Below are 15,029 nucleotides of genomic sequence, written 5' to 3' on the forward strand. Positions count from 1 at the left end.
TAGACTGCAGCCCACCAGGCTCCCCCATCCCTGGGATTCTCCAGGCAAGAACACTGGAGTGGGTTACCATTGCCTTCTCCAATACATGAAAGTGAAAAGTGAAAGTGAAGTTGCTCAGTCATGTCCAACTCTTCGCGACCCCATGGACTGCAGCCTACCAGGCTCCTCCGTCCATGGGATTTTCCAGGCAAGAGTACTGGAGTAGGGTGCCATTTCCTTCTCCATCTGAGTGGACTAGTAATGAATTAAAATGAATGTTTCTGAAAGTGAGAGATGGAATGATTAAGATGGAGGAGGGAATGTGTACTGGAAAAGGAGCCCATCAGTTTCTGACAAATTGACTATAATGTGGGCAAACCCTGCCTGGGGCACAGCTGTCTCAACTCTCTTCCTGGCAGAGGAAACCAAGGGAAAGAGGCCACATACTGCGTATGGGCTGTGCAGTCTCATCTGTTGTATCCTTGTTGAACTTGGAGCAGTTGGAATAATTCTAAAAGATATTTCTTCTCAATTCTATTAGAAACTGATTGGTATGGTATTTTGTTAATCTCAGCTCTTCCTACATTGGCAGTACAATGATTGATATAAAAAGTGTTTTCTGCAGATGATGAGCAATTTCTGTACCTCAGAGTACCTTCTGAATTATCAAAGATATATTAAATTATGTTGACTTGTATTTAAGATTAACTGGTTTTTAACATAATCTTTGCGTAATTAGAACTTAAATATAAGTTGTCATTTAAACCATTTTTATATACATCATTTGATGGCCATTTGTTATCTGTTGTTGCAGTGGAGAAAGATTAGCTTCAGAGAACCTCGGTGTTTTGTACAAGGTCACTTGGCTAGTAGGTAGAAATGCCTGGGTTTAAACCTTTCTTTCTAGCATTTTATATCTTGGTAAAAACTGGAAGCTAGTGTTTAATACATATAATGCATCCTTACTAAAAAGAATTCTGAATCATTATAGAACAAGCAACTCAGTGGAGTGCAGGGGTTGACGCTATCTGATATGATGTAATTCAGTGGGTGTTCAAATCACTCAGTAACGATAATGATGTCATCACCATTCATTCTGATTCAACCCATCCCAAAGTGCATGTATCTTATAATGTTCCTCAAATAGGTTTAAATTAAGTATTTTTTAATTAAATATTGACAGTAATGTTCAGGCTTCAGTTTCCCCTCATTGGGTTTTGGACTCAACACTCTAGGATATGGAGTATGGCTTTGTTCATTTGCTCTCCTGGAATTTGCAGACAGCAGCTATGTACTTGGCAACAGGTTGATGCTGGCGGAGAGAGGACGGGTATGAAACAAGTGTGGCATGAAACTGTTTGCTTTTCTCCACCACAGTCTGCTGATTCGACCTGCAAACCCATTCCCCAACTCGGTTAGCAGAACCTGTGAAAACACAGGGGCCTCCATGAAGACAACTCTGACCTTGGCAGCTGGAGAGAGCTTCTGAGTCCAGTTCTAAACTTATGATTTGGGCCTGGGTATTTTTGGATTCAACACTTGCCCTTGGTTAGAAAGTGAAAAACAAGGGTCTAAACACTATTCACTTGGATAGTAAAACACATGTTCACTTTTTGCAGTGACCCTGGCAACAGAAGGGGAATTCTTATAAATCACAAAGGAAAATAAATCACTTCACCCATGGAGGGCAAGAGACAGCTTGAGAAAAGGGACTTTGGAAAAAGGCTGTCTTTAGATAGCAGTCTCGTGGTAAGTACTAAATATTCATTACACTCTATATGTTTTGGCTTGAAATGCATTATTCTTTGTGATTTCTTGAACCCCATGCTTTCAAAAGCCTCTATTCCAGTTACCCTGTTAGCAATATCCCCTGGGATTTTTGTTTCACTTATTTTTTTTACAAAGTTAAAAGCCAGCAAGTTATTGGAATGTTTGTATAGTGTCCTAATAGGCAAATGTCATAATCTGTCAGCATTACATGTAATTATATTAATTCCAGCTGAAGTAGACTTTAACCCATACAAAAACACTACTGTACAGCTAATGCCAAATGCCAAGCCTATTTATAGTTCTTCTATCACCCACTTATCTTAACTTTGGGGGTAAGTTGAACAAGAATTCAGTAGGGTTTCTAATACTGAAGAGAAGAGAAAATCTCTGAGATCTTAGGTATAGAAATTAGTTCATTGGTCCATAAACTTTATAAAGTTTCAACGCTGATGATCATCATTCTTAAATTGGCTGGGTTTCATGTATGAGAATCTGGTTAGTTCAAAGAAATAGACTATATCAGTGATTTCTGAATGTTGGCACTTCTTTCAGTCTGAACTAAGATGTCTTGGTCACTTACTCAAGTAGGCATCTGAATAGAATAAGAAACCAAATGGGCCAAGTCACTCCTTTCTCTTTTGGTCATTTACTCGCATGAAAATTTAGCTTAGTTCCTTCTTTGGCATGTTGTTGAGGAATGTGGTTTATTCATTTTGTGTCTTCCCGGTTCCTGGCCTGGAATTGGGGTCAGAGTAAATGTCCAATAAAAGATTTGTTGAATTGATTTATCAGTTGCCCGTTTCCTATCTCTGACTGCTAAGGTTTCACATCACAAACTGTTCATAGATGTGAGTTTATAAGTTGTCCGTTTCCAACCTCTGACTGCTAAGGTTTCACATCACAAACTGTTCATAGATGTGAGTTTCTGGGAATTGAGAAAAGGATTGCATTAAACTTTTGTGTCTAGTTCTTCGGTTATTAACATCAACTTCTCTGTCTCTGTGACTGAGGTAGGCACTGAGCAGCATACCTCCAGAGGCAAAGAACTCTTATAGGATTTTAAGTTCACCTCCCAATGGATGTACCTTCTTCTCATCTCTGAGGTTTTTCTGTCTCTAGGTAGAGTGTGGTGAAAATAGTGTGTATGTCTGTCTGTGTGTGTTGTGTGTGTTTCTGTCTATACCCTTTGAAACTTCTAGGGAAATTTAGAATAAAAAGATAATTTCTCAGCCTCCCCTTTTTCTCTTTGCCAAAGGAAACACTTCTTACATATCATTCTGCCAGTAGGGTCTGTCTTATGCCTAACCAGGCACTCACACTGTATATATAATATGAGTAGTAAAAGAAAGTTTCTCTTAACCCAGAAGCATCATCCTTGCTGATTACTCCCTAAAGCTCATAATTCTGCCTTAGGGCCCAAAGAAGCTAAGCTAAGCTATTGTCTTTTTTTGATTGGGGCAGGGGGTGTTATACTATTTTATTCACATTTAAATTTCACCAAGAGTTCAGGAATATGCTAGCCTTATTTTCAGATTTTTGAAATGAAGGTAAAATGGACTAACAGCTTTAAGGGTACGATGTATTCATATTTAACACTGCACAATATTAACAAACTAGACAGTCTAGGGGATGGTATAACTATATGCTTTGGAGCACAATATAAGGACAAGCCCTGGAATTGAAGGAAAAAGCCACCATTCAGGACTGAACAGAGGTCTTTGGTTGCTGATAGAATCTCCCCTTGACTTCAGACTTGAGACAAACTGTGAGAGTCTGTCAGTATACAAGAACCCTTGAATTCAGGACAAACAGTAACAGGATAGATTGACCAGAGCCCTTTAGACTGTGGTGGCCTTTCTGAAGCTAGCAGGAGTGGCTGGAGGCTGGAAACGTTGCGGCTGAGGTCTGGGATCCCTAGATGAGAGCAGCTATCTTTGAAAATTCGCTGATGTCCATACAAGTTCCTAAGATGTTTCTCCCAAACAGTGTAAGCTATTGTCTTTTAATCATTCACAGGAGCACTCATTAATAAAAGGTCTTGGATCATTCTTAGATTCATGAGTAGAATTTTGTTGAGGTTATTGGTAAAGAAACACATGCAGAGCATGGAGTCCCGGTGTGCAGGACTGGGTTGGGGCACGGAGGAAAGGGGACGTAGATTATCACAAGGGTATGAGGAATCTGAAAATCAGAGAAGGTGTTTCAATGAAGTTTTGCCCACATTTAAATTTTCCTTAGGGCAGACTTGACTGTGAGCATAAATCAAAGCCCTTCATATTACCTGTGCTGGCTGAAATCCCCAAGCTGAGCTTGCATTCCCATTGGCATGTGGCTCTAGCCTGAGTCTTGTGGGGGCTGTGAATCTGTTTCTTTACTTACAGTGTAAGAGAGCACTGTGAAAAGAATGTGTTGCTTGGTACCACTGGAGAATCATCATCCTGTTAAATCTCCCTAAATGATAATTGGAAGGGTTTTTGCACTAATGAAATATCTTCCTTGTTTCCTGGAGGCAGATTGAGTGTGACATTTGCACGAGCATGTTGGAAAAATCCTGAAAGAGTGTGTGGGTATGCTCTCCTATGACTCTGTGGCTCCATGTACAGGAAAGCTTGAATACCGTTAATCATTATACGATACAGGCCATATGACTGGTTTTTGTCTTCTATTTCACTGTTATGTTCTTTCCTCACAGAGGATGCCACTGCTGGAACAATGACAGCAAGATGATTCTTGTCAGGTTGGTTTTTAGGGTGTGAGACCCATTGAATGGCCCTTAAGTGAATTTTATTGTGACTCTAAGAGAAACAGATGAGGGAGATTAAAGCTGACTGGCCTGTAAAAGACTTGAACCCAAGACTGTGTCCTCTTCTTGGCTCCATGCCAAAACCACACAAATCACTAGGCAAGAAGCACACAAGGATGATTCTAGACCAGGGTTTCTGGGAAATACAAGAAAAAAAAAAAAAAAAGAAACACCTGGTATTCTATCACACACACTTCATTCCCAAGGCACCTTTACTTTGTGTCATTCTTTCTCACTCTATTCTATTCTATGCTATTTTTAAATTGTCGAATGCAATTTGAGAATGGGTTACCTAGTCCCCCCACTTTACAGAAAAAGTATTGGGTTGGTCAAAAAACTCATTCATATTTTTTTCAGTAAATGTTATGGAAAAACCCAAACAAACTTTTTGGCCAACCTGATGGTTAATAATCAGCAGGGTTAAATGCTTTCCCTGAGGCTACACAACTGGATACAACCAAGAGTAGAAGCAAAGTTTCCAACCTGAGGATTCACTTCTTTGCTTTTTGTTGTTCTCTAATAATAACCCAGTAAGAGAAGATCCTTTTGGAAAACTGAGCAGAGGAAAGAGAAACATACTGAACTCTAAGTCTTGACATTCCACTGCAGTAATCGTTATGAGCCATATTTTTGAGAATTAGAGGGCCCAGAGGTAATTTCCACTTACAGATTTTTGCAGGCAAAAAATTCCTTAGAATGTACTGCAAGGATAAGGGACTATTAACTTCATTACACTTTTTATTTTTCATAATCAAATCGTGAAGTGTTGAGTAGAAATTATTGCCCCCCTGCAACAGTTTTTAAAATTTTATGCTGAAGGAACCACAGAATAAAAAAAATCTCACAGTTGAGATACTGAAGAAAAGCTCCAAATGAGGGAATATGAGTTTATGGTCCTTGGTCACAATTTTTCTTTCAGGATGCGACACAGGGAGGGGATGTGTGTGTCTGCACACATGCTCACTCTAGTAAGGACTGAGTATTCTTTGATGTTGATGATTTTTTACTTGGTAAATCATCCTTTCAAAGACAAAAGTGGCAGGGAAGTGAAACTGAAATGAAAAATATGTTTCCATGTCAGGGGTAAAGACCCTGAGAGAAAGCCAAGTGATTGCACATTTGCCTCCCCCCAGTAGGAGTGGGCCAAGTAGCCACATATTCATGGCAAGCACAGTCTTCTCTATGATAACAATAAAAATCACCCCAGAAATTGGGGCCTCTTCTTGACCCAAAGCTCTTCAGCCCACACCCCAGGATGTTTTCTGATCAGAAAAATTCAGCATTTCATAATGTGCTTTATTTGTAAGAATCATCCCCAGGCTATGTGTTTAGCTATTTGACACTTATAGCTGTGATAGCATTTAGCTGATAAGCAAGTCAGGGAGTGAATTATCATTTTTACCAGCTGGCATTTCAAGAGCAAAGATTCTCTTTTAATTTTGGGAAGAATGTTTTTTGCTTTTAAGCACAGATAGGAGTAACAGTTTCTCTTATGAATGATGAATTGTAGTTGGTACCCCAATCCTTTCTCCCTCACCAAAAGGAAGACAAAACATACTAGATCCTTACACCTAACCTCAGCACAGTTTTGATAGATTTGTGGCAGCAGGAAAGGCCCTATGCATGACCTTCAGTTCATCCTTCAACCTCTTTGATGGTTTGCATCCAAATCATGAGAGTAATTAGGCCTTCCACAGGCTACATTAACTTTGTTGATCAACAAGCACCACTGAAAACCTGCTTTATATTTAAGATGCTTTAGTAGCCATGAGATGTGCTGGATAGTTGCCATTCCCCCACCCCACCCCACTCCAGATGCACTCCATCCTTCTCTACCTGGCTGTCCTTCCCTGCAGGATGTACCACATGGACCTTGTCAAAAGAATTCCTGGCCTTCTGGCAGCTCGTTCAGTTTGGCCAATGGGATGACCTAGCAGGACGTCATTGGTTGGGAGGAGAGAGAGGTCAAGGTAATTGTTTTCCTGCTGTCTTCCTGCCTGGCTGTGGACCACAGTGACTGGGCTACTCTTCCCAACGCCATGGCTTTTGTTGGGCAATCCTATCCCACAACTGTAGCTGCAGTTATAATCACAGCTCTCTGTGTTCTGGCACTTTCTCTCTCTCCAGGTTCCTACAAACATTATGGTAGTGATGATTCCTGTATGTTGCCAGTCCATCTCACATTGGTTTGTTTTCGGTCTGCCCACACTTCCTTAATGAGGTGGTTTGAGTGTGTTATCTTTTTCCTGCAGGGTGCCCCTGCCTGATACAAGGTAACACTCCTTCTCAAAGGGTTTATAGTTTATCTGTAGAAGCTAACCTATTAAAGAGGAAAAATGACATAACACAGAGAAGGTAAATCAGGTGTGACATTGACAGTGATAGGAGTTGAGATGCTTCTGGGAGGATGTAAGGAGACACCACACAGGAGCTGCAGTTAGAGCTGTGCTTTGAAGCAATGGAGGGAATTTAGGAAGTGAAGACTGGGATAGAAGAGAAGAAAGAGGCAACCCACGGATATTGTGCTATGCCCCTTGGTGACAACTCACTTCATTGCTGAATTATTTTTTTCCCAGGAAAGCTTCTTCCTTGTATCAAATTGTGATGGTTAATTTTATATTCACTTCAACTGGGCTAAGGGATGCCAAGATAGCTGGCAAAGCATTATTTCTGGGTGTGTCTTGCTAGTGTTTCCATCAGAGATTAGGATTTGCATTGGTAGGCTGAACACAGAAGACTGCTTTAGTCAATGGGGATGGATATTGTCTGATCTGTTGAGTGCCTATATAGAACAAAAAGCCAGACGGTGGGTGAATTCATCTTCTGTCCTCAGACAAGGGTGTTCCTGGTTGTTAGGCCTTTGTATTCAGACTGAGACCTGTATCATTGGCTCCCTGATTCCCAGGCCTTGGGGTATGGAATCAACTATACCACCAGCTTTCCTGGGCCTCCAGCTCCCAGAGAGTGATGGGACTTCTCAGCCTCCATAATCATAAGTGTAATCTCTCATGATAAATCTTTTTATTCACACACACACACATCACACACACAGAGCTCTGACTAACACACAGAATTAAACCTTTCTGCTGTTTTATCTTCAGTTATATCCCCATGTTTAGTGACTGGAAGCTATTCAAACTAGGGGTCAGCAAACTCTGTAAACAGCCAGAGAGTGACAGGTTGAGTCTTTGCAGGCCCAAGGAGGAGTCATGACGACTCAACTGTGTCGTTGTAGCCTGAGGGCAGACACAGACCAGACAGGAATCAGTGGGCGGGACTTGTGTGCCAATAACACTTTATTTACAAAGACAGGCAGCAGGCTGGATTCCATAGGGTATATGCACACGTTACAGAAATGGGAAACTTGAGAGTCCAGGTTGGATTTTCCTGAGTGCTGCCTTTCTGAGTAGTGACTTGTGTTTCCCCTCAGGATACACAATACACCAAGGCAGGCAAAGGGGTAGGCTGAGGCTATTAACATAAAAATGAAGATCTTCAAGTGGCCAGAAGTTGAGCAAAGGGAAAGATTTTAGAAAGTTCCTGACTCACTGAGACTTTTTTTAAACAGGAAGTAAGGTCATGGTTAGTGTGGCTCAAAGTAGCCATTGGATTGTGAATACTCAGGAAAAAATCTGCACCTTGGAATGCTCCAGGCATTTCTTTAGCCTTCTCTACTCTTTTGGTATTACAGTTAGACCACCCCTCACTGGAGGGATGCTGTGCAGAAACTACCAGTTTGCAGGAGAAGGTTTCTAGCTACTCAAATCCTAACTACCCTTGACCCGTTCTACTATTGGAAGCAAATGTAAAGGATGGTTTACTCAGTGCTGTGACCACTGGGCAAAGGCCAAGCTGTCCCCTGGGAAGCCTGACCTTTGTTCTCTGGTGTCAAGATTGTTGAGATTTCCCAAGTGAGCATCAAGTGGAGGAGGGTCAAGGAATGCGAGGGAGCTTCTTATTTCCCAACCGCATTATTCCCTCTAATGGGGCTATTCTCTTAGCCATCTGTTAGATGTCCTAAGAACAGACCATGCATTGGAGCCTAGAGTTGGAGGGTATGGTTTGATGTCTGAGGATTCAGCCAGTCTTTTTTAAAGAAAAAGCAACAATGGAGAATAGACCAGCTTTTATCTAGGTTAGTCACCTTTCTGAAGTGGCTTGCTGAATCTGACTGCTCCCCTTGAAAGTGGGAAATGGTAGAATTTGAGAAGTGTCAGATCTTTATATGGATATTTACCTAGTGAATCTGCCTACTACCGTAACCCAGCATCTTGACCATCATGGCAGGTCAAGAGAAGACTGGAGAAATACCCTGTCCAGCTGCTATCTAGCAACACAGATCCTTGGGGACTATGGATAGATTCAGGGCAGATTCAGCACAGATTCTTGAGGACTATGGATAGATTCATGGGGACTATGGATAGATTCAGGGCAGATTCGGGGGTGTGGGTGGAGGGTGGGGAAGACAGGAGAGGCTTGGCCAAGTGGGCACAGCCCACAATACCTGGTTGCTAAGGGTTGTAAAGGGGCTCCAGACAAACAGAAAGAGATGAGAAAAGTGGTGGAAGGGAGGTTAAAGAACTGAGCAATGCTACTGCTGGGGACAGAGTCTGAACGGAGAGTAAGAACAGAGGACCATGTGTAGACCACGCCCAAGCCAAGGGGCTTAGAGTGTCAGCAGCGGGGCTGGTTGAGTCTAAAACAGAAGCCACCTTAGCAGACATCTCAGCATATTTAGGCAGAGAGTTATGCATTGAATCTCAACCAGGAGGGCTTTCTTCCCTTAGTAATAATAGAGGCAATTTGTTGAGGCTTACTATGTGCCAGGCACTCTGCTCAGTGCTTTAGGTGGAAACTGAAACTGTCATTTAATACTCATGAAGCCCTTTAAAGTAGGAACTCTTTATTCCTATTTTATAATTTTTTATTCCTATTTTATAAATGAGAAATCTGAGGCTTAATGAGCTCATCAACTTCCTCAAGGCTAGAGGACTGCAAGGGGAATTAGAGTGAGTGATGAGCTGGTATTTCAACTCAGATCTGGCTACCTCTAGACTACTCTCTGCTGTGCAGCTTGGAAGCAGAAAACTTTTTTTCTGCCAGTGACTGGGAGCTCCTCACATGTTTGCTTCCCAACCATAGAGAGTCCCAGACTCAACAGGGCTAGAGGTTTACATGTGCTTTGGCTCATCTGCCATATCATTGCCTTCTGATGACAGAGGGCTGGTCCTGATTTTGACAAAAGAATTGTCAAGGGGCAGAGGTTGGAGGCAGAGGGTTATAAAGAATAAAAAAATGCATGTGTTGAAACTTGGTCTAGACCTAATCTGGTCTTGTGTTTTTTCATATGAACCAGGTCTTGGAACCAACTTCTACAAAGATTAAACTTTGTAATACACACACAATGTGTATATGATAAATACATATTTATAATATATAATTTATCTGTAAGTTAATGTTTTTAGCCATATGAGGAATGATTGTGGTGTGTACATGTACAAGGTGAAATTATTTACTAGACAGGAGTAGAGTTGGGAGAAACTGGTGAATGATGGGGTTCATCAAAAATACAGGTGTCCCGTAGTAAGAAGCAGGGTGTATGACTTGAGCAATGCCTACCAAATGGCTGGACCTCCTTTTGACTGGGCCACTGCCTGATGGAGATGGATATGGAGCCAGCATCATTTCCCATGAGGAGATTCCCAAAATATGTCATGTGTTTGCCCACTCCTTGCAATTGGAGCCCCTTCCTCCGATGTCACCCATAGGAGGGTCTATCTTTATTATGGTGATGGCTCCCCTTCAATGACTCTTCTCTCTCTTCTATTCTTCATCTCATTATTGAAAATCAGACAGATGTAAATAAATAGAGTTCTTATTAAAATGTCCTTTCCTAAGGTGCTGTAATAGTCACTTCTGATCTTTATCTCCACACGTACCGCTTGAGCACAAGTTTGTCTACTGAAGAACCTCAACCAAGGCACTCCTAACATTTTGGACCCTGTATTTCTTTGTTGTGAGGGCTGTCCTGTGCACTGTAGAATATTTAGCAGCATCGCTGGCTTCTGCCTACTGGATGTCAATAGCACTCTTTCTTCAGTTGCGATGACCAAAACAGCCTCCGGACATGGCTGAATGTCCCTAGGGGAGCACAATCAGCCCTGACTGAACTGAATGCCCCTTGAGGACATGAGCCTTTTCATACTCATATTTGCATCCCTAGAGTCTGATGCATAGAAAACTTTCCATGAAATGAATGAGTGAGTGAATGTACCAGTGAGTAGCTGTTTATGGCATGTACCAACCAGCGGGAAACACTGGGTATGGGGGGAGATGCAACTACTTGGAAAACACTGAATGCTGATTGGGAGGGTCGATGATATTCTGCTTCTTCTGTTTTGCCCAGGGATGAGTCTAATGTGTGGCTAAAGTTTTTATTATTATATATCAGAAATTTTACCATATCTGGACCCTGAGTCCCAAGGTACTTGATAGGGTACATTTATGACAAGATTCCAGAGGTTTAAATTTTCTGAAATATATTAGATTTTATGTGTATATGCTTAAGTGTATTTTTATGAGGGGTGGGTCCACAGGAATAATCAGATTCTCAAGGGCATCTGACTCAAGAATGGTTAGGTGGCTCTACCTGCTGTTAGCCTAGCAAGTCCAGCCTGTGACACCTGCACACAGATGGCTTCCCTTCCCCAGGTCACAGAGCAGGTCTCAACAGCACCTGCTTCCATCACCTGTGCTCAGCTGCTGCTGTGAGTGCTGTCTGTCTGCTGTGCATACATAGTGTCTCACAGATCACCAAATCAAACCAGGAACTGGGAACATTTTGAAAGCTCTTTGCAAACACTGTGTTATGAATAGATGATGAAATGAAACTACCTCTACACAAGAAATAAGTACAAATGGGCAGAGACGTTTGCTTGGCGTGTTCTGTGTTGTTTTAAGACTCAGAGATCTGCTTGTCATTCTCCTGGTGTCTCTCCATCTTTCAACAGTGGGAATCATCAGGTCACACAAGTTTCCATGGCAACTGAGTTTTCTGCATCATTCCCTGGCAGCCTAATATCATTCCTGCAGCAGACTCTCTCTAGTACTTTGTCCCTAACAAGGGGTAGAGTTTTCATTGATCGCCTTAAAAGCAGGTCCTCAAACCCAAAAGGTAGCTGGGGTCTCCTCTCCGATAGGTGCTTGCTTTCCTTTCTAGAGTTTCTAATGAATCAGCACAGACACTGAGCATCTAGCAGGTCTGAAGCACTGTAAGGTGAGTGCTAAGAAATGCACGGCATGATTTCTGCTTTACAAAGCTTAAGAAATCTAATCACATGTACAGGAATCATAGTAATACCAGCAGGTAGGCAATGGTGCAAGCAAGCAGGCTGGGATTTAGAAAGGAGAGGTCGCTCTCTGGCTATATTGATCAGGGAGGGGGGCCTCTCAAGAAGGAAAGCTTTCATATCCCCCTCTAGAAAATTGGTCCACGTTAATCTATGGTGTCTCTGAGTTCCCGGAAGCAGAAATTGATTGAGAAAGCCACAGAGTCTTAAAAGAACAGACCAGGACTCCGAGGTGCCTGGTTTATACTTGTGGAATTGCTGAGACCCTAAGAAAGCTCTATTGTGATCCTGAATTATCATCTTAACTCTCCTCCTGTCCCCTCTAGCCACCCCTCCCCACCCTTTTATTAATATTCTCTTACCCATACATCCTGGTGCCAGGCAAAATGCACCTCACAGATAAATCACTTTTATTTTCCTTTCTTCTCATTCATTTATCAGTGTGTACCCACTGTATATATATTAGCTGCATTTCAGCAGCCTAACTGTCTCACAGTAATTTACCACCCTGTACTCTAGTTCATTATTATCAATTAATATTTATTAAATATCCACAGGGTTCATGCTATGAATTCAACAGTGTTTTTATTACTTTCTGTTGCCTTGCCATGTTCTGTTGACTTGGCTCAGCTTACCAAGTATTTATGATCCTCTTGCCAGTTTTCTATTCATGTGACAGCCCTCATATTCATCCCAATTTCAATTAATATTTCAAAAGCAAATCCAGGAGCCATCGTATTAAAACGCTTCACTTAACACCAGATGCACTGCCTCGACTCTTGTCCCTTTCATGTACTAATTTTGCAGTTTTCGCCTAACACAGAATCCCATTTGTCTGGGCTGTTCTCTACAAGCCCAAACAGTAGTTCCTTCTGGTTCCTTTGCATTCCAGGCAGCTCCAGATGTTTCCTCCTCATAAATTTCAGTCCCTTAACTAGGCTTAATGGATCATAATTGTCCATTTCCAAAGATGCCTCTGAGGTTTGCTTGCCTTCTGTCTTTCAGCACCTTTTCGGTTCTTAGTATGAAGCAGTTGTCTTCAGCTTGGTAGGTTTCCTAATATAATTAATCCATTGACTGCTCTCATGCATGTGTTGAGGGAAATAAAATCATTTGGTCTAGTGAATTCTGGGATCCATCTGTCAGGGCCAGCAGAGAAGAAGGCTCAGCGGCTGTTAGCCTTTTTGTGAGGTGGAGCTATGGTCAGAGGCCTGCCACCCCTAGAATGGCGAGGCCTTGAAGGCTGACAGGAGTTGGTGTTCGTGGGTACAACCTGAGCTGACATTCTTGAAGGCATCCACTAGATATGACTGGGATGTAGGGGGTACTGTCTGTCATTCCTTCCTCCCTGGTTGGAATCCTAGCTAGATGGTGGTAGGGGGAGCTATTTGGTGATCTCCTGGGCCAAGTTTGGAGCTCTGCAGAATACCTGACTTCATTCCTGTTTCGCGAGGTGCAGTAAGGAGGAAGTGAGGTGACGAGAGAGTCAGGTGTCCTATGGTTAGCATTTGCCATCCTCTTCAGTTCAGTTCACTTCAGTTGCTCAGTTGTGTCCGACTCATTGGGAAATTACCACCACAAATTGCATTTTGGAAATTCAATTCAATTTAAAATGCATTAAAGTCTATTTCAAGAAACCTAGGGAGTCCTTTGTTATATGACGAATCTCTGTGGAAAGAGGAAAAAAGCAACCCCCCCTCCAGGCATCTTTTGTGCAAACCTCAGTTCATTTCAGTCGCTCAGTCGTGTCCGACTCTTTGCGACTCCATGGATCGCAGCACGCCAGGCCTCCCTGTCCAGCACCAACTCCCGGAGTTCACTCAGACTCACGTCCATCGAGTCAGTGATGCCATCCAGCCATCTCATCCTCTGTCATCCCCTTTTCCTCCTGCCCCCAATCCCTCCCAGCATCAGAGTCTTTTCCAATGAGTCAACTCTTCGCATGAGGTGGCCAAAGTACTGGAGTTTCAGCTTTAGCATCAGTCCTTCCAAAGAACACCCAGGGCTGATCTCCTTCAGAACGGACTGGTTGGATCTCCTTGCAGTCCAAGGGACTCTCAAGAGTCTTCTCCAACACCACAGTTCAAAAGCATCAGTTCTTCAGTGCTCAGATTTCTTCACAGTCCAACTCTCACATCCATACATGACCACTGGGAAACCCATAGCCTTGACTAGACGGACCTTTGTTGGCAAAGTAATGTCTCTGCTTTTGAATATGCTATTTAGGTTGGTCATAACTTTCCTTCCAAGGAGTAAGCGTCTTTAAATTTCATGGCTGCAGTCACCATCTGTAGTGATTTTGGAGCCCAAAAAAATAAAGTCTGACACTGTTTCCACTGTTTTTCCAGCTATTTCCCATGAAGTGATGGGACCAGATGCCATGATCTTCGTTTTCTGAATATCGAGCTTTAAGGAGGGCCTAAATAAGGGTCCATAGTTTTGCCTACAAAGATGGTTCATCAACAATCTTGTTTTCTTATTTATTGCATCCATTGAGGTTCTCAAAAGAAACAGATGGCACACTGACCCAGAGGAGGGTTTAGTAAAGAACCTCTTTACTAAGAGGTGATGGAATTCAGGGAAACTTATATGATCGTAGTACAGTGCCCAAGGTTGGAAAGAGTGGGGCACCATTGTGACACTAGGCCTGAAAGGACTGGCAGGGGGAGGAGGTAACCCGAAAACCACGTGGCTGTAGGCAGGGAGCCCCTTTGTGGGAGATGTCATCTTAGATGGAAGGATGCAGACCACCAGCAGGGAGGTGATCAGGACATGAAAACTCTCACTGGGGTCCCCTCTCACTCTCCAGGCTTCTGCTGGCAACTCCCATTTGTCAAACCCAATTGAAAGCCAGAGAGAAAGGGGCCCTCAGAGGATCTGGGGACTGGCGCAGTGCAGAGAAGGATGGAGAGTGGGTGTGTAGGGGCACACAGGGCGTATTCAGTGCATGTATCCCATATAAATATATGCCCTACCTCAGTCCCTCTCTTCTGACATTTCTGGGATGAGAAGATAATACTATCCTAAGTCTGACTAGTTTATTATTTATATACTAGAAATGGGTTCTTGCCTGTTAGATTCGCCAACTTAATTTGACTTGAGCAATATGATGTCACATCTTCAGAAGA

General features: G+C 42.5%; 1 protein-coding gene across 7 annotated transcripts in view; it reads left to right on the top strand.

The window, feature by feature from the left end:
• NCKAP5 (NCK associated protein 5) overlaps nt 1–15,029 on the top strand; it is a 1,211,030-nt gene that overhangs the window by 178,394 nt on the left and 1,017,607 nt on the right. For 4 of the 7 annotated variants that reach the window (XM_070799923.1, XM_070799952.1, XM_070799951.1 and 1 more), the window contains exon 2: nt 1,599–1,728. The exons of 1 other annotated variant lie outside the window; for it this stretch is intronic. In XM_070799923.1, the coding sequence (XP_070656024.1) occupies nt 1,660–1,728 (69 nt within the window). In that variant the 5' untranslated portion in view covers nt 1,599–1,659. Of the gene's footprint in view, nt 1–1,595; nt 4,487–15,029 lie in introns of those variants that run through there. 2 more of the 7 variants (XM_070799947.1, XM_070799938.1) reach the window with 2 other exon arrangements.

The sequence above is a fragment of the Bos indicus genome, chromosome 2, assembly GCF_029378745.1.
Source record: "Bos indicus isolate NIAB-ARS_2022 breed Sahiwal x Tharparkar chromosome 2, NIAB-ARS_B.indTharparkar_mat_pri_1.0, whole genome shotgun sequence".
In the NCBI taxonomy this organism is placed as follows: Eukaryota; Metazoa; Chordata; class Mammalia; order Artiodactyla; family Bovidae; genus Bos; species Bos indicus.